Source organism: Varanus komodoensis, unplaced genomic scaffold (assembly GCF_004798865.1).
Source record: "Varanus komodoensis strain SLA01 unplaced genomic scaffold, ASM479886v1 scaffold11, whole genome shotgun sequence".
In the NCBI taxonomy this organism is placed as follows: domain Eukaryota; kingdom Metazoa; phylum Chordata; class Lepidosauria; order Squamata; family Varanidae; genus Varanus; species Varanus komodoensis.
This window is the reverse complement of record NW_025335317.1, coordinates 17,924,827-17,949,681: the sequence shown is the minus strand read 5'-3', so window position 1 is coordinate 17,949,681 and position 24,855 is coordinate 17,924,827. Positions and strand designations below refer to the sequence as shown.

The 24,855-nt window shown below is 44.6% G+C and overlaps 1 protein-coding gene across 1 annotated transcript in view; it reads left to right on the top strand.

Moving 5' to 3' along the window:
• Positions 1 to 24,855, top strand: part of CDH23 (cadherin related 23) — a 598,322-nt gene that overhangs the window by 188,060 nt on the left and 385,407 nt on the right. The window contains exons 9-11 of the mRNA XM_044420488.1: positions 12,436 to 12,578; positions 14,855 to 14,902; positions 16,486 to 16,578. Coding sequence (XP_044276423.1) covers positions 12,436 to 12,578; positions 14,855 to 14,902; positions 16,486 to 16,578 — 284 coding nt within the window. The remainder of the gene's footprint in view (positions 1 to 12,435; positions 12,579 to 14,854; positions 14,903 to 16,485; positions 16,579 to 24,855) is intronic.

Sequence of the window (24,855 nt, the reverse complement as noted above, 5' to 3'; positions counted from 1 at the left end):
CAATGAGGGCTTATGCTTCCTCCAGGAATATTATATTTCAATAAATGGATGTCCCATCTCTATAGTACCTAAGTGTGAAAAGGCAGTATGTATAGGCTTTAAATAGAGGTGTGTTTGTGTGTGTGTGACCAGAAGAACAGATGTTTCTAAGGTTTGGTGAAAGTGGCATGAAAGACACTTAATCATAGTTTAATGTAGCTACTATATAGTGCTGATGTAGCTACTATAATGTGGTGTCTTGAATCTTCCCTCTACACCTCATTCTGTGTCATCCTCTTGCAACCTCATTTTGTTTTCCAATATTTTGGTGCCACCATTTTTTTTATTTTATTCTTAACTTTCCTTGGGAATCATATTATCTGTGGTCAGGTTTCAAAGGGGAAGTGACAAAACCTAATTCAGATCTGCTTCTTGGTGTTAGCAACAAAAAGGAGAAATCTCGCTCTTTCCATTCCAAGTAGCAGCTTCATTTAGGCTTGGGCATAGATGTGTGCATGAGGGAGATATGAGCCTTTACATGTGTACATGTAAGAAAGAATACATACATTCATGTGTGTGCTCAACTGTAGTCCAGTCCCAGGGGTGAGAGAGCTCGCCTGCATCAGCTCTGTTCTTCTTGTTGTTTTTCTGATTATTTTAAGCATAAGCTCTCTGAAACTCCAGTTCCTGGTTACCTGATCACAGAAGTGCTCCAGAATTGTGGGAGGCTGTGTGTTTTGGTCTGTTGAGTCAAGAATGGCTTCTGTTAGCTTCATCTTCTGTTGCAGAGTGAGCCACATGTTGATTTTTTACTCACAAAGATGCATGCATGCTTTTCAGCTTTCGTGAGATTGACTCGGCTGGGGAGGAGGGTGGGCTGCCACACTTCCGAGCTAATTCGGTCTTCCCCTGAGCAGCAATTCCTTTCTGTCAGAAAGTGCAGTTTCTTCATGAAGTGCTGACTCAGCAGGACATGGTTAACTTCACTAAAGGAAATAATCTTAACATTTGAAGAGTTTACTAAGAGAAAACCCAGCTGTCTGAAAGTCCTTCTAAAGGGAAGGTTGTAATGGAATCTTCAGAATGTTTCAGAATGGAAGAGTTACTTTATCAGGGAAAAAAATTCTAGTTGATTAACAATGTTAGTCTGAAGCAAAACAATTTTTTTTTTCAAGTCTAGCACATGTATGGTGGCAAGAGCCCACTTTAACAGATAAAAGGATTGGCGAGTGATCATGAGGTAATTATATGTACACCTAAGTACAGTAAGGGTGAAATCTCATTCTCATTGTGAAAGGCTGTTTTACACATGTAGGCAGTTTCATACCTGTTTCATACCTGTTGGGAGATTCTTGCCATTTGATGTGGACATGCAGCTAGTCTTGACTCCCCGATGAGTACCTGAATGATCCACGTTTGCATGTATATGCTGATTGTATATTCTTGTATACCCTAACCCCTAAAAAACCCACCCCATAATGACTACATTCACGTGGCACACTGAGCCACTGAATCCAGTTGACATGCTCAGGCATGACTGATCTGAAAGGCTGGAGAGGTCTTTGGCAAGAGTGGCCAAAAAATGGTTGTCACTCTGGCCAAGGGACACTTGTTGATGCCAGCCAGCAAAGTGCCCAAGCAGCTTTGGTTCTGCCATGGACTGGGCTCCTGCTGATGCAGAGGGAGTGGGATTCCTTGCAAGTGATGCCACAACGCCCCAGGCATCAGCAAGACTGCAGCAAGGTGGAAAGCCCATTATGTGCCACCCACGCAACCCCTGCTCAGAGCCTAGGGAGGTGGCATGCAATGGAGGGACCCACTCCTCTGCCTCACGGCATCTCCGGGAAGCCTGAATCCCGCCTGCCCTTGCCATGGTCCTTTCGCTTGCCGTGGGAGTCAGGAACCAACTGCCCAGCTTCGCTTCCCCTTGACAAAGCAAGGCCGACTGTCTGGATCCTGCTGGCCACCACCTCAGGAGCAAGCAACAGCGCAAAGGGACCTGCTCTAATATTATTATTCCCCAGGAGTAAGGCCTAAGGTGTGCAGTGGTGGTGACCATGTAAAGGGACCTGCTTTGCTAGCTGCAGTGTGGCTGCTGCAGTGGCATTTTGGGGGCTGGGGGAGAGGAGGCGTCCAAATGACAGGCAAAGCCAAAGGGGGACAGGGACCCATTGGGAACCTGTTGGTGGGAACAGGGGTTTAGGACCGCCACTGTACTTGATCGTTAATTGGGCACCCTGGGATTCCCAGGCAACTTCACGCCCGGAGGGATTCCAAACCCTCTTCTGCCCTGGGCTTAAAGTGTCACCCGGACCTGCCCATTGTATGAAATGGCATTTGTGTAGATTGCCTTGCTGGTGGATAGTGAAGAAGGTTGACAGGAGTTGAATGGATGCATTTGGAACAAGGTGCTGGAAGAGAGCTTTGTAAATATCCTGGCCTGACAGACAGACAAACAAGTGGGCCCTAGATCAAATCAAGCCCCAGCTTTCCTTAGAAGGAAAAATACCAGAACGGAAGCTGTCATACTTTGGGCACATAGTGAGAAGCCAAGACTCACTGAAGTGAGACTCAACTGTGCTAGTGGAAGTGGGGGCAGAAGACAAAAAGGAAGCCCGAAGAGGAGGTGGATCAACTGCTTAAAAGAAGCCACAGCCTTGGATTTACAGGAGCTGAGCGCAGCAAGAGCAAGTGTCGTGTGGCTGCAAGGCCTGGCTCCCTTTGTTGCTCAGTGTGGGGTGCGAAGGAAAAGACAGCACCTCAAACTGCGGACTAGAAAGGAGGCGAATACACCAATGCTGACCATTGGTGGAAGCCTTTAATGTAGTTCTATGCATTTTGGAGTAAAACCTCCATTCTTCAAAGAGCTAAATGTGCAAACTGGGCAGAAGACAATAGCAGTGAAACAGAAGTAAAAAATTAAAAGGCAACCATCAAATATAACACAGAACAGAATTTACAAGGCTAAATCCAAAAATTTGTTGAAAACTAAAAGGAAAAGAATGAAAGAACATGTGGTAACTGTATTACAGAATTTCTGACCTTCTTAGCAGTTATGTACTTAAAGATCAACAAAAGACACACTGGACAACCCAAATCCTTGGACATGATATGGGGGTGGGGGAAGAACAAGATCAAAGATTCTGCATTTTTATATTGGACAGCATATGCAAAATGATAACACTGAAAACCACCCCCATGCAATGTTAATTGGGACCATATTAAACACTGAAGCAACAGTTACTCTGAAATACAGGGCTTATTTTGTATGGAAAAGATGCTTTCTTTGGTTTTTTTACAAGAATAGCTGCCAGTGCAAATACGAACCCTGTGCTTGATATTGCAGGTGGAAGGTACTGGCTTTGGTTGAGAAACTACCTACCTGTGTCTATTGGCATGCCTGAATCGTGTTCTGCTGTTATCCCATATCTGGCAGAGTAATGGCTTAAGGCTTCCCACAGTCTCCATTGTTTACTTTTGGGGGAAGTTGCAGGATCAAGTGGCCGGTGGGCTATGAGGTTGGTTGCAAAAGCAACAGCACTGGAAGATGGGGTGATTAATCCTTTCCAAGTGACTACTGGAGTTATCAAGCCCCTGAGCAGTATCTTGTCCCCTGCAATAGAGAAGCAGGACTTGGACAGGAGTTCATGAAAATGGCTTACTGGGTTTGGGTTAATTATTAGAGATGGGGTGAGAATGTGAAACAGGGATGTTGAACAATGCTGGCTTCCTCTCTTACATTGCCACGTCCTTGCCAAGTAGGATTTGTAGGAGCTGCTACAGCTTGCTTCAATTGTGTTTGCGTCTGGCAGCCTTTCAAAGCACCCTGAGCTGTTAATGGATGGAGAACTGGGAAACTGGGAGCAACACACATGAGGCTTTTTTTTTTTTTTTTTTTTTTACTGGTGTGACTCACTGGCATGTCATGACACTCGCCCTGATTTCTGCCCTTATATCCTGGGTTTCTTCCGACCAGTTATGTAACAAATTTTTATTATGTTTTCTCCCAGTATATATTATTAAGGTGTGCTAAACTTGTGCTTGATAAAAAAACTTGACAGAAGTTCATATGGCCAAGGCTATGGTTTTCCCAGTTGTAATGTATGGCTGTGAAAGCTGGACCACAAGGTAGGCTGAGCACTGAAGAATTGAGGCCTTTGAAATGTGGTGCTGGAGGAGACTCCTGTGAGTCCCTTGGACTGCAAGGCGATCAAACCGGTCAGTCCTAGAGGAGATCAACCCTGACTGCTCTTTAGAAGGCCAGATAGTGAAGATAAAACTCAAATACTTTGGCCACCTAATGAGAAGGAAGGACTCCCTGGAGAAGAGCCTAATGCTGGGAACAATTGATGGCAAAAGAAGAAGGGGGCAGCAGAGAATGAGGTGGTTAGATGGAGTCACTGAGGCAGTTGGTGTGACCTTGAGTGGACTCTGGGGGATGGTGGAGGACAGGAAAGCCTGGAGGAATGTTGTCCATGAGGTCGCGATGGGTCGGACACGACTTCGCAACTAACAACAACAACAAACTTGTGCTGTTGTGGGGCAAGGGAAGTGGCCTCAGTAGGATGGTGGGGAAGAGGAAGCAGCAGAAGGAAAACCTTCTCTTGCTCTCCTGCTTCCTTTGGCTCCTCCACTCCAGCTTCTTCCCTCATCCTTTCTATCTTGCTTTCTCTGCCTGGCAGATGCAATGCTGCTTCCTCTCCCCTGTCCTTTGAAAAAAGGAGATTCTTCGTCGTGGCCTCTGTGCATCACACATATGGGTGCTGCGCCTGCGCAGCGCCTTTGGCCGGAAGATTACAAGCTAATGGTTTTTTTGGCGGGAAAGCTCCGCTCCCCCTCCCCCACAGCCTATAAAGAGTGGAGTGTCCGCCATTTTGTTCAGTCTTTGCGACCGCCGTTTGCTGTGCCTCGTGCCACTTTCGACTATCGCTCTGACTGCTACTTCCTCTCCATTATTAAACTCCCAGTTATTACATCCCTGTTAGTTCTGGTTATCTCTATAGTTCTTGTTAGTTCTTGTTTGTTCTATAGTTCTATCGTTCTACCTTCTCTGATCTTCTATTAAAAAATACAAACAAACAAACCAAAAATATATTCTTACCCTCTGCACTGTCTTCTTTTTTCCTTTTCTTGCAATGGCACAGCGAACAGCTTTCCGCAAATGCGCGGAATGTGGGTTGAAAATGTCTCCATCTGACCCGCACGACCTATGCCGCCTCTGCTTGGGGAAAGGGCATAGGACCGACAAGTGCTCTCACTGCCTGACCTTCTCTAAGCAGGCCAGAAAGAATCGTGAGAACTGCCTCCAGAGACTCCTGTGGGATCGGGCTCTCATGCAGTCTGACCCACTCGTCGTCGCTCCGAAGCCTGGCCCTGCTACGGTGGTCCCACCCTCACGCCCTTCAGATGAAGGTGCTTCTACCCTGAGGGCCCCACCCACTTCTCCTAAGAAGGAACGTGAGAAGCGCAAATATGCTGATACCAATAAATCAGCAAAGAAGGCCAGGAAGGAGAAGCCTACTAAACCGGCTTAGAAGTTGAAGGACCCGGAGTGCCAATGACACCGCGACTCGGGTTCGATGGCCACTTCAGTACCGGCGGCAGCTACCGTACTGACCCCACCTGAACCAGTACTCCAGGCAGCCATGAGGGTCACCCCCTAAGGGTCCCCTCGACGTGTGGCCGACCTCCCCACCAAGCCGCTTCCAACTCTTCAGATGGGGAAATTCAAGACTCTCCCCCCAGGGCTAGGTCACCCACGCCTATGCCCATGGCCACAATGGAGGTGGATGTGGTCGGATCCCCGCCTAGGGCCTGCAGGAGTCGCTCGAGGGAACAGCGATCTGAGGGATGGCGTCGCTCCTATTATCCATCCTGGGGCGAGCCATACTCTACCGGGTACTATCCTGCACCGAAGGATCGGTCCCCACCACCCTTTCACGATCGTCTGCTGACGCTGGATCCGAGGCGCGCATCCCCGGCTCCTTGGGATGAAAGCAGCCGGTCTGTCTCACTAGTGGGGTCCTCTTCTTCGGCTCCCCCGTATTACGGTGTGGACTCTGACAACTCGGATGTTGATTCCACCTCTCTTGACGTCGCTGTGACCTCCCAGGGCCCTGCGTCACCAGACAAGTCCCATGTCTCCTTCGCGGAGCTGATGTCCAGGCTTGTCCAGTCCCTGGATATTGACGCCGTCCAGCATCCGGGACCGTCGACAGACAAATTTTATGACGTCGTCCGCAGGGAGCAGTCCACCTCGATCGTCCTGCCCTTGATCACCACCCTACGGCAGGTGATGACGCAACCCTGGGACTTGCCCTCTCACCCTCAACCCACATCACGGAGGTACAAAGCCATGTACCAGGTTCAGGAGGAGGACATCCCATTCCTCCTCCGCCACCCCAAGCCAAACTCGGTCCTGGTGGAGTCCTCCCAGGGTAGAGAGGCAAGAGGCCACACTGCTCCGTGGGATAAGGAGGGCCATAAGATCGACTCCCTGGCCAGGAGGGTCTATGCAGCTTCAGGCCTGGGGCTGCGTATCTTGAACTACGAGGCGATATTGGCGAGATACCAGTATTTTATAATGCAACTCCTCCACAACGTCGTCTCGGCCCTCCCGGACCACCAGAGTGACCTGGCCAAGGTGCTAATTAAGGAGGTGATGCACATCACAGTTCAGCAGTTGTCCACAGCCAGGCACCATGTGGACACCAACTCAAGGGCCTTGGTCGGTGCTGTCTCTCTCCGCAGGAATGTGTGGCTGAGGAGCACCAACTTTCTGGAAGAGACCAAGCACCGAATTGAGGAAATGCCCTTTGATGGGTCCGGGCTTTTCCATTCTAAAACAGATCATAAACTTAAACTCCATGAGTCCCGCATGATGACCCGACGGATGGAGCTCCAGTTGCAAGCAAGACGTAAGTGGGCATGGACCCGTCCACCCTACAGACAGCCTTACCATCCCAGGCAACAGCCTCAGTACAGGCAGCAACAACAACAACAATGCCGCTGACAACGGCCCCAACAACGCTACCAACAGGGTCACCGCCAATATGACGATAGGAGGCAGCGTTGACGGGACGGGCGAACCACTCCTCTAACCTATCCCATACCCACCCCCCTCTCATCTAGGGGCCGGCTGCGAAGCCGACTCCCCATTTAGGAGTCCATCACATTTGATCATTGGGTATTGTCCATCATACAGCACTGCTATCGGATAGAATTCGACATCGTTCCTCCATCGAGTCCAATCTGGTTTACATCATGCTCGCCGGTACTGCTCGATGAAATACAACTTCTTCGTAAAGGAGCAATTTGTCAAGTAACTCAATATGATGGACTTCACGGATTCTATTCCAGATATTTTACAGTCCCGAAACGAGATGGTGGCCTACGTCTGATTTTGGACTTACGTAATCTGAATCAATCCATTGTGACAAAAAAGTTTTGAATGACCACCCTTCAAAATATTTTGCCGCTGCTAAGGAAAGAGGATTGGTGCGCCTCATTGGACCTGAAGGACGCCTATTTCCATATTGCGATCCATCCCAATTATAGGCGTTTCCTTCGCTTTACTGTTGCCTCCAATTTCTACGAATTTATGGTTCTACCCTTTGGTTTGGCCACCGCTCTGAGAGTGTTTACTCAATGCATGGCCCCTGTCTGCGCTTACCTACGCCTCCAGGGCATACAAGTTTATCCTTACCTTGATGACTGGCTCCTGGTCTCCAGGTCTAGGGAAGCACTTCTCACTTCTATCCATATTACTTGTGCCTTATTGGACTATCTGGGCCTATGCATTAATACCGAGAAATTTTCTCTTCTTCCAGTAAAGAAGCTTAGTTCATCAGAGCCCACTTGGATTCGATGTTGGAAAAGGCATTCCTCCCTCAGGACAGACAACTGACTCTCGCTCGCCACGTTGATCGAATGCGACGAGCCAGATCGGTTCCGGCGAAGTCCATCCAGAGGCTTTTAGGACATATGGCTTCCGCCATTGCTGTGGTACCATACGCCAGACTGCCACTTTGTCCTTTGCAGCTATTTTTCAACAAGGCGTTCCATCCACATAGAGATCCACTGTCAAAACTGCTTCGAGTTCCATCCTCGGTGCTCCATTCCCTGCTATGGTGGTCGATCCCGGCCAATCTGACTGTTGGGGCCCCCTTCAGGCCCCAATACCCATCGATAACAGTCGGTACCGACGCGTCTCTTCTGGGGTGGGAAGCGGTATGCTCCAGCCTGTACACCCAGGGCACATGGAATCGTCGGGAATGCGCGAAGCATATCAACTTCCTGGAACTGTTGGCCGTATTCAAAGCCCTACGTTCTTTCGAAGATGTTCTTCAACATCAGGTTGTTCAGATAACATTGGACAACATAGCCACCGTTTTTTATCTGAACAAACAAGGTGGGATGAAATCTCCAATCCTGGCCAGACTTTCTATGCAGATCTGGGACTGGTGCATTTCGAGAGACATTACGCTGATAGCAGTCCATCTGGCCGGTATGGACAATGTTGAAGAGGACCTTCTCAGCAGGCGCATGCTCATCTCCCACGAATGGGAGCTAGATCCCCAGACACGCGAAGATCTCTTTCATCGCTGGGGGTTCCCCGACATCGACTTGTTCTCCACCCAACAGAACAAGGTGTGTGCGACTTTCTGTTCGAGAGCGGGAATCGGGTGCAAATCCCTAGGGGATGCCTTCACGATTCCATGGAACAATCTGAATTTTTACGCCTTCCCACCGATTCCTCTGGTGATGAGAGTCATAGCAAAGATCGTATACGATCAGGCCATGGGGATACTAATTACTCCTTGGTGGCCACGCCAACCTTGGTTTTTCACACTGCTGGACATCTCTCACAGGGAATACCTCCATCTTCCACTGCTCCCGTACTTCATAACTCAGTAGGACAGTGCACTTCGCCACCCAGATATGCTATCGTTGAAACTAACAGCGTGACGAATCCGATAGCTGGCTTTGTTACATCTATACCAACGACAACTTCAAGTGGTTCGAATCCTACCTTCGAATCCGCTACATTTGCAACCTTTGAATCCGTTGGAGTCGCCGCTGCTTCAGCACTGTTGGACCCGACGATTGCTCCACCAAATCCATCAACCTTTCATCCAGACATTCAACACATCTTGGACTCTGCTTTAAAGCCTTCTACATGGAAGTTTTACGCAGCTAAATGGAAGCGATTTTCCACCTTTGCCGACTCTCGTTCATTTTCTCCACTTACATTATCGATACACCAAATTCTCCAGTTTCTCTTAGAACTACACCACTCTGGACTGAAACCATCTTCGATTAAAGTGTATACGGTGGCGATCGCCTATCATCGTGGCATGGTGGACTGATCGTCCATTTTCTCTCAAACTACTATTAAGAGGTTTTTGAAGGGGCTTTATAATCTGAACCCATCGATCAGACCAGTAATGCCTACCCGGATCTCTCTGTTGTTCTGCAAGTGCTTACGAGAGCTCCTTTCGAACCATTGGCAGCAGTCGATTTACGTCTTGTCTCGTGGAAAACAGCATTTCTAGTGGCGGTTACCTCGGCCTGAAGGGCCAGTGAGCTCTGCGCTCTACGCGTAGACCCACCTTACCTGAATTTTCATAGAGAAAAGGTTGTCCTGCGGCTCGATCCATCCTTTCTACCTAAGGTGTCCACACCTTTTCATATGGGACAAGATATTATTTTGCCTGCCTTCTTTCCGTCTCCGTCTACTCTGTTAGAAAGATCATTACATTCATTTGACGTTTGGCACTGTTTAGCCTTTTACAGATCTAGGACGGAATCTATTTGACGTTCAAAAAGACTCTTCGTTAAGTATGCTACCAGAGATCAAGGCACCCCTGTCACTCCGCAGAGACTTTCTAAGTGGATAGTCCATACTATCACTTTGTCTTACCAACTGGCTAAGATCGACTTACCCACAGCCTCTCGAGGCCATTCGACTAGGGCTGTTGCTGCCTCATCTGCCTTCGCATCGGGAATACCGATTGATGATGTATGTTGAGCTGCTACTTGGGCGAATCCTTGCACTTTCGCCAAGAATTATAGCTTAGATGTTCGGGCTCGGCAGGATTGCTCCTTCAGCAGAGCCGTTCTTTCGTCTGTTCTTCACTGAGGACACCTTCCCGCCTCCATTATGGTAAGCTTGTTAATCTACCCATATGTATGATGCACAGAGGCCACGACGAAGAAAAGCTTGTTGCTTACCTGTAACTGATGTTTTTCAAGTGGCCATCTGTGCAGTCACACAACCCACCCGCCAGCCCCGCTCGGTGTCGGTGAGTGGATTTTTCGTTGGTACCAAATATTCTCATTATTTCTTGGTACCAATCTTGTTCATTATTTCTTGGTACCGATGCTGTTCATGATAGAACAATTTTTTTTCCACATGGGGGCATCCGGCCAGTCATCAAAGACTGAACAAAATGGCAGACGCTCCGCTCTTTATAGGCTGTGGGGGAGGGGGAGCGGAGCTTTCCCGCCAAAAAAACCGTTAGCTTGTAATCTTCCGGCCAAAGGCACTACGCAGGCGCAACACCCATATGTGTGACTGCACAGATGGCCACTCAAAGAACATCAGTTACAGGTAAGCAACCTGCTTATTTGCAATGGCTTTTCAAGCCTTCTGACTGTCCCTGCTGTCTTGCTGAAGAAACAATTAGCTGAAATGTATGTCTACTTGAAGTCATACAATTTTAAGCAGCCTTACTCACGAATAAATCACATTAACCTCAATGGAGATTGTTGTGGAAATGTCAGCACAGGAGAAGGGCTGGACTTGCTTGATTCTGGGTGGAGGAGAATGCTTGTACCGGTCCTTCAGGCTTCATCACCTCACCGGCAAGCAGCCCCACAGGCTCTGCTTACCTCACGCTGTTCTCCTCCATGTTTTTGGCAAAGGAGATTTTTAGTCATTGCTCCTTCACTCCTTTGCATGCATACCTAGTTAATGGATTGAAAGGGGGAAAAAGATTTCCCTGAACACATCCCCTTTGCTACTTCTCCCACAGTTGCATTTGTATGTGACACAAGCTCACATTTTCAGGTAAGCAGTGTTTATTAGCATGTGCCTCAACTCTGAGAAATCATAAACAGAAGAGCCTGTAGTGTAGACATTCCCCTGGTCTCCACTGGCTTTGCTTAACCAGTGATTTTAAGTGCTGCTTCTGGGAAGAGACCTGCTGATCATGACCAGCAAGCCTTGTGCTGGAGATCCTTGAGGCAGGAGTGTCTCCTGCAAGAGGAAAAAAAATAGTGGGATATAAATGCAGCGTTGTAGTAGTAGTAGTACAACAACTATACTCCTAATACATCCTAGCAGTAGTTTTTACAGTTTTTCAAATCACTTCCTGTACAAATTGAACAAGCCCCTGTCCTAATCAATTTGAAAAGAGGATGATTTGAAAGTTTGATCCTGAGAAAAGTAGTGTTGAGACTTTTAAGGCATTGGAGCCACCTGCAGATGGACTTCCCACCTGAAATAGGTTGGAGAAGGAATAGAAACAATGATGGTTTTTATGTATAGTGAAATGCTCAGAAAAGCCCTCCAGCTTTTGCCAAGTACTTAAAGAGAACACTTGTGTTTGTTTGTTTACATGGGGATGTCTGTGCATCACAGGGAATGACCCCCCCCCCTTCAGCACCACTTCTCTGATCAAGAGTTCTCCCCGCCGCCCCAGTTTCCTTAAAACAATGCAAAATAATATAACGAGATCAATCACTGATGTCTGGACATCGTGTCTGTTTGAGCCTTTGGGATGACTAAATGGTATTTAAAATGCTGCTGTGGAAGTTATTCTTTTCTCTGGGATGCTTTGGGTCAATGTCAGTTTTAGATTCCAGCAAAAAAGGAAAAAAGAAAAACAATCCTTCATCCAAAACACACACAAAGGTTAAATGGTTTGGCCCCACCGTCCAGTCTGCAGCTGGTACTTGATTGCATGTAGGTGCCTTGCGCTCCGTTGACTTGTATGTAAATGTTTTGCACTTTTGCCCTTCACAAAGTATAAAATGAAAATTCCAAGACTGTCTGGAAGCTGGGTGATTTGTCTGCCTCTAGCTTCTTCAGCTGCCCACATAAATTTATTTATTTAAAACTTTTGTATACTGTCTGCTACCAAATAGTTTCGGGACAGTCTTGCAATAAAACAAAGTAAAGTACAACATCCATTCTGTCTGATAAAACCCCCAGTTATGAATGCAACATAGTTCTCAAGCAAATGCATTCTGAAAGCAAAGACCGCATGATTTGCCCAAATTTCTGAGATCTTCACTGTCTACTTCATAAAAGTTTGTCACAATGCAATTCTAGACCATAATGTGTTTGAGAATCTTCTCTTATTTTACCAAGACAGATATTTCTGTCCTTGCAACTCTTCCATCACACCACTAACTTTCTCTTGGCCTTTTCTTTTTCTTGTATCTTTGCAGGTTCATCGGTGACCCAGCTGCTTGCCCGTGACCTAGACAATGACCATCTTGTGTATGGAGTCGTTGGGGAGGAAGCTAGCCGATTCTTTGCAGTGGAAAGCATGACTGGAGTGGTGTGGCTCAGGCAACCGCTGGACAGAGAGGTAATGAGTGTTTGTTTTGTAATGATTGATGTGCGTCAAGGCTTGAGCTGCCAGGAGGTCTGTATCTGGGCACTCCCAAGAAATCTTCCGTGGGGATTCAGCCCTCCACCAACACCCATCTCTGGCCAAAGAAAGAAACAGCAAGGAGACTACTCATAGCTAACGATGAATTTATACTAGCCCAGGTCAGGTGATATTATGTGATTCCCCCATAAAATCTTCTGGGTCAGCCCTGTTTATTAACCTCAATAATCAGACTTGCTAGTTTGAGCATCTGGAAGACCTGTTCTTGCTGACTGCAGACTGTAGGCCTGACAGCATGATGGTTGTTTAGCTTGAAGAGTTGCTTTTGTCAGTCCAGTTGCCTCCAGCTTGTCTATATTGCATTGTGTTCTTGGAGATGAAGTGGTTGTGTGGGGGAGTGGGGAGACAATGGAAGGAAGGACAATGTCTTCCAGAGACAAATAGATGACATCTCCTTTATCCTTGTCATTTTGACTTTCACTGACTGGCTGCAGGCATTGCCCTGAGATAGGAGCTGAATCTCTGCAGGCCCTTCTCAAATTGCATTAGCTGAGAATTCATGGAAGGAAAGGATATAACCTGTAAACTATCTTGAAAACCTCCTCTGCTCCAGGGTAAACTGTTGCTGCACCAAAAGAGAGGGGAAACTGCAGGGAATCTAGTAATTCATCTGCAAATTGCAGACTTTTGTTCAGTGTCTTTCCCCTGTTGAACTTTTGGCACCATACACTGTGAGATGTCAGGGATGCAGGTGGCGCAGTGGTTTAAACCGCTGAGCTGCTGGGCCGGTTGATCAAAAGGTCACCAGTTCGAATCCGCACAGCAGGGTGAGTTCCCGTTGCTCCGTCCCACCTCCTGCCAACCTTGCAGTTGGAAAGCATGCAAATGCAAGTAGATGAAAAGGTACCACTTTGGTGGGCAGGTAACAGCGTTTCGTGCACTTCCGTGTTTAGTAATGCTGGCCACATGACCACAGAGACTGTCTGTGGACAAACGCTGGCTCCCTTGGCTAGGAAACGGAGATGAGCACCACCCTCTAGAATCAGGCATGACTGGACGTAACGTCAAGGGGAAACCTTTATCTTTACCTTTTACTGTGAGATGTTGTCATTCTGTCTGAATTGAGCCAAACTATGGTTTGCTCTTGCAAGAAGAAGCTGCAGGCTTACCAACACCCCTCTATGACTCTCTTCCTTATTTTCATGCAAAAGTAATAAATTAGAAATGTCAGTTTCTCATTTGTCATAAGCTAATTTGCAGTTTTGCCTCAAGTGGTAATCTGAATGAGAAGTGCGTAAGAGCATAAGAATAACTGTGCTGGATCAGACCAAAGGTCCATCTAGTCCCGCATTCCATAGACATGGTGGCAAGCTCTGCCTTCCTTTATACATAGTGGAACAGGGGAGTGGGAGTGTGAATGTAGGGGTTACATGGTCCATGCTTATAGCACACCATGGTTTGCCATAACGTGAATTCATACATAGAATAAATTGATGTGTGCTGGTCCAAATTGGTGAACTTGCAAAAAATGCTACTGAACTTTGAGGGCTGAATCATTCCTTTAGTGGAACATTGAATAAATTGGGCATTTTGAGATTTGTCTGCATGCTTCCCAGCAGCCGCATGTTAATATTCAAGCCTTTTTGCACTGTGCCAGTATCTTCTTGTGGGTTTATATCCTATCAGGTATTCAGCAAAGTATTATGTAATTTGAAATATTGTGGAGATGCATGCTGCTGGACCTTTATCTACATTTGCACCCCCTTTTAGGTTAACTTTATTTCTCTCTTACAGTGGTTTTATGTTGGTTGCATTCTGTATTATGTTCTGTTAGAAAAATGGAGCAGAACTATGTTCCATAACTGACCTGTAGCAAGAACTGTCAATCTCTTCCTCATAGTTATGTTCTTCTGGGGTTTTCCCCATCTTTTAATATGTGCACATGCATACAAACATATATATATGCAAACACACATGAAACATCATGGAAATATCCTGTATCAGTTAAGGAAGCCGAATTGTTCTGTCTCTTCCTCTCCCGTTTGCATGGACCTCTCATCCTATCCCCTTTCTATCTCTGTAAGAAAGACTATTGCTGTCTTGTTCTGAATTTTTGCAGCCATTCCTGAGATACTGCTTTATCATTTTCCAGGCTGCAAAAGCATGCAATTATATTCGGCTCAAGTCCAAAGCCTTGTATCAACAGATTACCATTGTGGCATCTCTAATTATATCTTTTTTTATGGTTTCAGACCAAGTCAGAATTCACAGTTGAATTTTCTGTCAGCGACAGCCAAGGGGTATGTATGACATTTGTTCCATGACAGAGAGGTGCAGAGCTGATTTGGTTAGTGTGCTCTGTGGGGAGGAGAGTAACACAGTTTAGAGTCCCACTGTCCTCCTAACAGAGGCCTCTTAGGGATGAAGGAATATTTATAATGACGGGAGTACACAGATAATGGCACCATTTTAGTGCAACAGTGTATGAAATGTGTGGAAGCTTAGTTGTCTGGGGCTCGCTCTCTCTCTCCCTCCCTCCCTCCCTCCCTCCCCCTTATTTACATCAAAGTGTTTAAATTTCAGGGTTATGGCGTGTATCTGAGTATAGTTTGTTTGATTTTCTGTTGTATTCTAAAAAGAATCAACTTCCTTGAGCTCATAGACTGGCCATACTGGTTATGTAGAAGGACACTATTTTCCAAAGAAATGTTAATGGCAGAACGAAATACATGTTGATGTCCAGATGTGTAAGTGTTAGAAACATGCTTTAGAATACGGTGAGCAGAATGTTGTTCTGCAGATAATTTGCACTTTGGCTCCCAGCAGTCTTGTCCATTGGCCATGCTGGTAGGAGTTTCTGGGAGCTGGAGTCCAAAACATCTGGAGATCTTCAGTTCACCCCCCCATAGGAGACAGAACAGGTTGGAAGGCTTCAAAATTCCTTCTTATATCATTTCTCAAAGCACAGTTCTTAGAATGCTTGCACAGAAGCAAAGAAATGGTTGTACTAGATGTGTGTGATATTGTAGTCTTTATAATATGTAAATAGACATGAATCTAAGGGATATGTATGGAGATCCTTTGTGTAGCTTCTCTTCTTCCATTCATTCAGTTCTGATTCAGATTTGAACTATTCACTTGTTAAAGAGACAGCTATTTTCTGGCAGCTTGTTACCCAAAACAGTGGAGAAATTATTCCCTTCTATTAGGAATATTTTCAGTTACTGGATAAAAAGCTCACCTTATGGATTCAATTGTTTTGATCCTGAATGTTGTATCAGTATAATAATTAAAACATAATTATTGGAAATTAATAGCTTATTTTGCATTTGATTGTTGCTTTATTCTTTTTTTATTGGTAGCCTCTTCCAGTTCTTTGAAAAAAATGGAATAGAAAATGGAAGCATTACCTAAATGTTCACAGCAGAATGCCTGCATACAGATACCTCAGGAGTCAAAATGGGTGGGGCACTATAAGATGTACAGGGCAGATCTCATCCTTGCAGGAAATTTGTGGAGGTTTGCAAAGACTGCAGCTCCATTGAGCATTCTGAATCCTAGTTTTGGTTTCCACAGAGCTCAGCTCTTTGCTGTCGCAAAGATTCTTGCAGCTAAGCCAACCTTCAGATCTGAAAGGGTCTCAAGATATTTGTTTATTTAATTTCTGTACCACCCAAAATATGGAGAAATTGGATCTTTAGGACATGTAATTCCTTTTCTTCTGCAAAGATCGTTTAGCAAGTGAAGGGTTGCCAAGTTTTGTATAGGTGCCTGTTGTTACAGATAAGTAACATGTGGAAGTTTCTAGCATCTGTTATCTGGAAATCAAGGAAATTACCCGCAATATGTGTAACTAAACTTGGTTCAATCATTTTGTTCATAGGTGATCAAAGGATCAGTGAACATCCAAGTGGGAGATGTGAATGACAATGCGCCAAGGTTTCACAACCAGCCATACAGTGTCCGTATTCCTGAGGTAGGCATTAATTTTGTTTGGTTTGGAACAACTTCCATTTCTTTTCTTTGGCAAGAAAAATATTTACTCTAATGGCATGTTTGCTTCTCTCGCTGCTGTGAAGTAAGGGAAAGAAAATATACTCAGCATTATGGAGGACTGCACATGGTTCTAAGTGGAGTAATGCTCAGTTAGGCACATATTCATTTAATAAACCTTGTATTATAAGTGGACCTACCACAAATTCTTGCAGTGTGGAGTTCTGTCCACTGTTCTCAACAGGCTGCCGTGATCCAAGATGCCTTCTTTCATGAAACCTCATTCTACCACTATCTTTTAAATTTACTAGTTGCCTTAAAAAGAAGAGAGGGAAAACAAAGATGCAGGACTTTCCCCCCCCCCCCCAACAGAAGGTAAGAACTTTGTGGACACTGAACATTGAAATGTTCTTCGACCCCATCCTTAAGATTGTCAACCTGCAGACCTCATGCCTTCACCAAGTCTGCTGATACCTCCCTTGTGTGCACATATGTGTTAATGCCATTTGTACTGTGTAAACACTGACACTTAGCCGATTTCCCAGAAATAGAGGCATTGACAGCTGTCAAAACTTCTCCAAAGAACCCTAGGAAATAGTTAGCTGTGGATTGTCAGAACCTAGCATTCTTCCTCTGTTCCCACAAGAACTACAGTTCCAAGGGTTTTCTGAAATATGGGAACAACTTTCAATATCTCTGGTTTAGAAAGAAATCTAGATTTGGAACTCAGTGGAACCAAGATAGATTGTGTGAGTGTGGGGGGTGGGGGAGAACAAATGAACTCATATGTTCACTTTATATATGAATGTAAAAATCACAAACTTAAGGCCAAACTGCTGGGAAGATTAGAACTGATATTGGAAGGGAATTTAATTCAATGCTACAGCATTATGAAAAATGGATTTCAACCTTTCCTTGCTGTCATTTTCATGATCCAAACTATTTCATCTTCTGAGGTGCTGTTTGCAGCACAGGGAAAACCTAATTGTTTGCGGTAGTTCCACTCTGAATTGCACACATATTCTGGCTGCATTTACCATTTTAAAATAGAGGCAGGAGATCTGCTCATAGATCTCCCAACATCATGTCTTGAATGGCTTTGAGACAACTTGAACAAAGCATTTTAATAGCTTCGTTTTCATGAATTCTAGGTCCATTAATCAGGGACAAGGATAATTTCCATTCTCTCTGCTCCTGAGAATTCAGACTCCCTAATTGTCCATAGTTCAGCTTTCCAGGGTTATATAACATCTTCCTGTCTGATAGATTCTGTTGGCACTGGGCCAAGTGTGTGCATGCACATGTGTGCATATGAGAGTGAAGCTGAACTTTAGTAATTTAGATGTACAAATTATTGAATTATCAGTGGTTCATTAATAAGCTGACTGCTTGGCATCCTGCTATGATTAGGCTGTGATCCTTTGCTCTACCTTTCCCAAGTGTGTAAACAGCCTTCATTAGCCTGCTTGTGGCAAAATTGCCCAGGAAGCTGAACTTGCTCTTTGTTCCATCTGTTTTAAAATGATTTAAAAAATCTGTAGCTGTCATTTGAGACTGAGTATGGGTCAGGAGCAATCCGTTTCCTCTTCTGATAGCTGGGTTTATAACAGATAAATGTTTAAAGTCTGTAGCTTGAACACAGCCTGTATCTCTTATGCACTGGCTGAACACAGGTTGTCATGCCAAGTTTCACTGAAATTTTGCTGTACTTGTACAGAGCCCTTGAAGGGCCTTGAAGGTGGAAAAAAGATGCTTTAAAATTTGATCCATCCCTTTGAAAATTAATGAAAGTCCAAAATAGCTTACTGTTGTCTTAGTCTGGTTGTGGCTTATTCTGCTTATTCTGATTTTGCCTTTACTGCTAGAGGAATTTTGTTCAAGAATTAAGGTGGAATTAGGCAAGGGAAAAGAGTGAGCCTCAGTACTGAAACTACTCCAACTCTCTCTTTCTACTCTTTGTTCTTCCTACATACAACATGCCGTCTTCACAGTGCGAGTCTTTGCCTCCACTTTCTCTCATAGGCTGATGAAGACTAAGGAGATACAACAGTGTGAATGTATGAATTAGATGGCAAAAAAGACAGAAATGAAGCAATGGCAGTTCCATGATGTTCACTTTAGGGCTATTAAGCGAAATCAAGTAAGAGGTGCTTGAAAAGTCAAAAAACACTACTCTGTTTCTCTGAGCAGAATTAAGTTAGGTAACACAGTCTACTGATCCCATTTCCCCCCAAACACCGCTTCTGTCCTCCTCCTTCCTGACCTGGTTCCTAAAGAGAAAAAGGTTGGGGTCCATCTCCTTCCTGGGGTTAAACTACAGTTCCTTGGTGAAAATGCCAATGGCCAGGGATGATGGAAATTGTCGTGTAATCCAAATGATCTCAGGTAGAAGATGGCACTGAGCAGCAACAGAATCGCATCCTATTCAGTTTACAAGAAGGTAGGCAATCGAGGAGGATGTTCAAGTGGTCCTCTCCTGTCCAAAATGATGTCATACTGAAGTTACCATCAAAGCCATTTGGTAGCCAGTCCTGACCCCAAGGGAGTCCCACTGGGAAATGGTAGAGATTGCCGGTTGTCAGGAGAGATAAGCCCCTGTGAGGAGTCTTTTGAATGCCATCCTTCTTCAAGGAGGTTTTATATTTGATTGGACCATTTGAGCTGGGAGTGGGGCAGCTTATCTCTCCTTAGATTTGTTATTTTACTATGAAGCACAGAATTTTCCTTTCTAGCACACTTTCTAGTAACCTTTCAGATTTCTCTCATATATATAGATATAGATATTTTCTTAGAAACTAGGCATTGTCTTTCAAAGGCACACATGGACAACTCTACCTCCAGTCATGAAATCAGGAGGTTTTACAATGATCTTGCAATAAGAAGTGGATTTATACAATTTATTGTTTAATACAAATTTTTAAAATTCTGCTCTTTGGTGCTGTGGGGGTCACATTTCTTAATCATATGGATTCATGAGGCTGCTAATGCCATATAATCATTATATGGTAAATCAATAAAATGGTAATAGTTAAAAACAAAGGAAACAGTGAAAACAAAAACAATAACAAGAGAAAACAGCATTTGCTCATTTTAAGCAAATCTCATAAAATCCATTGAGTATGAAGGCTTGTGAATGGACAAGGGAAGGGTTTAATGGTGAGGCACAATAACAATAATAATGATAATAATAGATAATTTCTATACAGCATAATAGCCAGAGTTCTCTGGACACTTCCCAGCAATTCATAAAACAGGTATAATAATAAAAATAGAGAATAACATGCAAATACAATAATAATACTCAAATACAATAAAATTCAATTAAAAAATCAAAACAGCTTAAACAATTTCAGTTCAAACAGACCCATTAAACAGCAATATGTCATTAAATGCTTGGAATAGCGAACAGTCTTAACTTGGTGCCCAAAAGATGACAGCAGTGACACCAGGCAGAATTCCATGGGAAGATTATTTCATGATCAAAAGCCGTCATGCTTCCTTGTTGCCGCCCTTGTAGGTGGTACTCAGAGGAAGGCCTCAAACGGTAGGAAGTGTTCCTTCAGGTATTGTGGCCCCAAGCTATATCTTTTATCTGAATATCCAAAGCAGAGTCCTGAAGCATCCCTAAACAGTGGACTTGATTTGTAACACTCTAGCCAAATATAGGATGATAGCCCATTCTAGAGTCTGTCTCCTAGCCTGGAGCACCTCTGTTTAGTTTGGATTACATCTAAATTCATGGGCCGTTATCTAGCCATTACTGCTGCCAGATTCCAATTCAGAACCTGAAAACCTTGCCTATAATAGATGAAAAAGAGAAACAAGATTGCACATGACCCATAGATTGGTGACAACACACCCCAGATCCCTGGACAGTCTCTCTCAAGAGTTCCCTGAGGAATTCCATCTGCCAGTTGTGAAGAGGTTGAACAAGAACCGCACAGCATCAGTTCTGAAGCTGACTCTTGAAGGAGGGCTATGGCACTTTCCAAGCATATTCTTGTGTGACATGCTGCTTGGAGGTCCAACAGGACCAGCAGAGATATAATCTGCTGTTCTAGGAGGGCTTCTGCCCTGAAAGGTGGTCAAGAAATATCTAAATAAATAATTACTCCCCCTGTTTAGCCCGTGATGTAGTTCATCTACAACAGCAACCAAAGCTATCTCAAAGAGAGAGTATACTGAAGTGAAATCTAGATAATCTGCTCCATCCACGAAGCCCTAGAACTAGAATGACTCTCCACATTAATTACTTTGCACAAAAATGGCAAATTGGAGACTGGTTGGAAATTATCCAACACAATTCAACCCATGTAGAGCTTCTTTAATAATGGTTAAGCCACTCGTAGCTTTACAGTTGCATGACATCGCTTCCTTCTTTTAGCCTTTTCTGTGCTTACTTGAACAGCCTTCCCTTGGCTACTTTTATCAGCCAGGAAGAGTAAGTGTCAGTCACACATGTGGCTGATTTCAGTCTGCCAGGGATCTTGTCCACATCCTCAGGCTGTCAAATTGAAAGGTATCCATTACAGGACAAGCAGGTGGCAAAGGTACATCATCAATACTGGCAGCAATCCTGGAATCTGAGCAGAAGGGAGCTGCTTTATCAGCAAAGTGTACAACTGGATCCTCTTCCTTAACTTTCACTGGTCTCTTATATAACAGACCTTTTCCAGCTCCAAATAGTTCTGCCAGATGACTCTGTGCACAGAAACAGTGACAGAACCGTATTGTTTCTTTGCTGCCATCAACAACATACCATAGACCTTAACATAGCCTCTAGCCTGTGTGCTGTCAGACACATTCTGGGTTTCCTCCCCACAATTGTTTTAGTTTTCCCTTGCTGCTTTATATTCTTGATCTCTCTGAACACCAAGGAATATGTTTGATGGAGATGCACAGAACTAACTGTGTCAGCTACCCAGGTCATTTTCCTGTCCCAAATATTGACTAGGGCTACAAAAAAATCACCAATGGAGGTAGTAGAAAACTCTCTCAAAGCTGTTGGAAAACCATTTGGATACAGCCTAGTTTCCATGAATTAAACAGCAATGAGGGGGTGAAAGCAGTGTCATAGCATTGTGTAGTGGTTGTAGTATTGGAATGGAATTCGGGTTTAAGTACTCAGCCATGATGCTCCTGGGTGACTTTGGTCAAGTTTGGTCTAACCTACCTCATTGAGATGTTATAAAATGGAGAAACTGAAAACCATGTAAGTCTCTTTAGACTACTTGCAAGATAAAAAGGACAAGATTGTAAATGTAATAATAAATTATAAAACGGACATGACATGTTAGAAGTCTTCTTTCATACATGATGAAAGCTTATGGACACTGAAGGCTCTGAAACAATAGCATGGAATTCCTCTCTCAGAGAGGTTTTCAGTGCCATTTATATATAGAATAGTTTCATTGGAACCTTTGCATCCATCTTTACTAGTTCACCATTAAAGGGTGATTGCAAATCTGTATCTCCTGGAAGGTTAGAAGACAGGAGAGATGGAAACACCACAACCATGGGAACACACACTGCACTGCATAAGCAGTTCTGTTCACTGCCAGCTCCGGGTTTTGGGAATCCTAGGATAAAATGCCCTTAGTTGTCCCTCTCACCAGGTCCTTCTCCTCCTTGTTTGTGTCACCACTGCCTATGTGCTTGCATTTTCCATCCATGCAGCTGCCCAGAAGCAGACGTTTCTCCACCTCCCTTTCTCTTGTCACTGCTTAGTAGCTTAGTGGGGACAGCTTAGACAGGAATGGCAGCAGGTTCCACGGTGTGGAAATGACCGTCCTGTTGAGGTACAGGCCTTAGCAGTGAGCCAGTGATGCCAAGCCTTGGTTCCAGACATGATTCTTTTTATCTCAGTGTAAATCCAAATGGTCCAAAACTAAATAATGCAGTTATGGTAATGTTCACCTATGCCTGTAAAGTGTTCAATTCCTCTACACTGTTACTTCAAAAAACAGTGGTATGCTTCAGTCCACCCAGTGGGCACATAGTGAGGAGAAATCTGAATCAGGGACTCTCTAGATTTATTTATTCATTGATTTATATCCTGCCTTTTTCCTACAAAGGGCTCAAGGCAGCTTGCATCATTCTCCTCCTCCATCTTATCCCCACAACAACAACCCTGTGAGGTAGGCTGGGCTGAGAGTCTGTGACTGGCCCAAAGTCACCCAGTTGGCTCCATGATTGAGTGGGGACTAGAACCCAGATCTTCTGAGTCCCAGTCCCATGCTGTTAACCACTACGCCACACTGGCACTAGATTAGACTGTTAGAGACTGGGCGATGTCAGCAATACACCTATAGTTAGGGTTTGGCATAGAAAGAAGTTGTAGCTCCAACAGGAAGAGCCAGTGTCAAAAAGAGCTCCTCAAACCTGCAGTGGAATGGACCATCTCCAGCACTCTCTCTGATTTAGGTGGGTCTTCATTGTTCTTGGAGGTGGTGCTTGTAATGGCACCATTTGATTTTCTACCCTGAATAATGGTGAGAGTTGAATAGGAACCAGATAACATTTCATTAGTGAGCATGATGTATTGGAAAAAATATCCGGGGAGAGAAGACTTATACAATGGCATTTTATCGTGGCTGCTTCATGAATATGGAGCTGTTCAAAGAGACTATCATGCTATGGTTTGGCATAGATCAGGGCCAGAATTGTCTCCCAACTTTCATGACCCTTTTTTACGGCTGCAAAAGCAGAAAAACACTTCTGGCAGGTTTCAAGCCTGTGATGCCAAAAGTCAGCTGAAGCATTGCCAGCTTAGTTTTCAGGTGGGGTGCCTACCTTTTGACTAGTAGGTAGCATAAGTATCCCTCATATTTTTGTTCTCCTTAGCCCTCCCACCCCAGTTTGTTGCCATGGCAAGCTATGTCAGTACTCCTAGCCTACTCTGAGGCCATTTCTACTCACAATACTTCTTTAGAAAGACACGGGGGAGATAATGCAACAGAGTACATAAGGAGGATCCAACAAATATGCAAGGGGAATTTAGAACTTCCTCAAAAAAGTCTTGATATGAACAAAATCAAGAGGGCCAGTGTGGCGTAGTGGTTAATAGCATGGGACTGGGACTCAGACGACCTGGGTTCGAGTCCCCGCTCAGCCATGGAGCCAACTGGGTGACTTTGGGCCAGTCACACTCTCTCAGGCCAACCTGCCTCACAGGTGGTTGTTGTGGGGATAAGATGGAGGAGGAGATGTAAGCTGCCTTGAGCCCTTTGAGGAAAAAGGCAGGATATAAATTGATAGATAAATAAATAAATAAAATAAAACCTTTTTTTTTTTTACAAGGGATGGACAATTCAGTGCCTTAAAATATCTGTTGAGTCCTTTATGGACGCTACCAAGAAACAAAACATGGCTGCAGTGATATGTTTTGTAAAGATGAGCTTGGTTTGCAGCTGCTAATATTATTTTATTTTAAATATTCACACCCCACCTTTCCTCAGCTCTAGCAGTGGTCAGCACTGGAATGGGGGGCAGAAATGCTTTTTAAAAAGTCAGCAAAAATTGACCATCAGCAACTAAAACAGAAGGGAGAGTAAAAACAGAGGAAGGTGCTGTAGATCTAAAAGCGTGGAGAGTTCCACCCTTAGAAAGACGGCCTCCTGTCTGTAATTCATGTCTGAATTTGTTTCCCATCTAGGCTGTAACTTAACTACAGATTGACTATTCATATTAGTGAAATGGTATTCTGCTGGTGAGATGGGGTCAAAAATTCGGTCATGGGCCAGCTTGGTCATACGAAAGGAACATGCATCCTTTTACCATTTTAATCTTCTTTTTTTTTAAGAGAACGGGCAAGAGGTAAAACAGGAAGCTGGGGGGATAGACATGAGAGGGGAGGGGGAGAAATTAGAAATAGAAATTCCCATTCATTCATACATACATAGTAAATAATGAAAAATGGTCTTGTGTTGCAAGTTGGATTTATGGGTAGGTCATAACCCGCCCCCCCATTACAGGGGTTTTGGGGTCCTTGAGCAAAGTGCTGTTAAAGCCCCTCTCCCTCAGTGACTCTTACTTTCCACCACCATCATCACTAGCTGCTACCTTGCTTATCTTCTTGCTCATCATTGCAACTAGTTGCTTGCTTGATAGTCAGGGAGACAGCAAGCCAGTAGGCTGGGACATGAGTAACTCCTCCTTATGACCACCAATGTCTGGATCTGAGCAAGAGGCAGGTTTTCATTTTGTTTTATTTACGACGTTTTAATACTGCCCTACACCCAAAGGTTTTCACAAGTTCAGG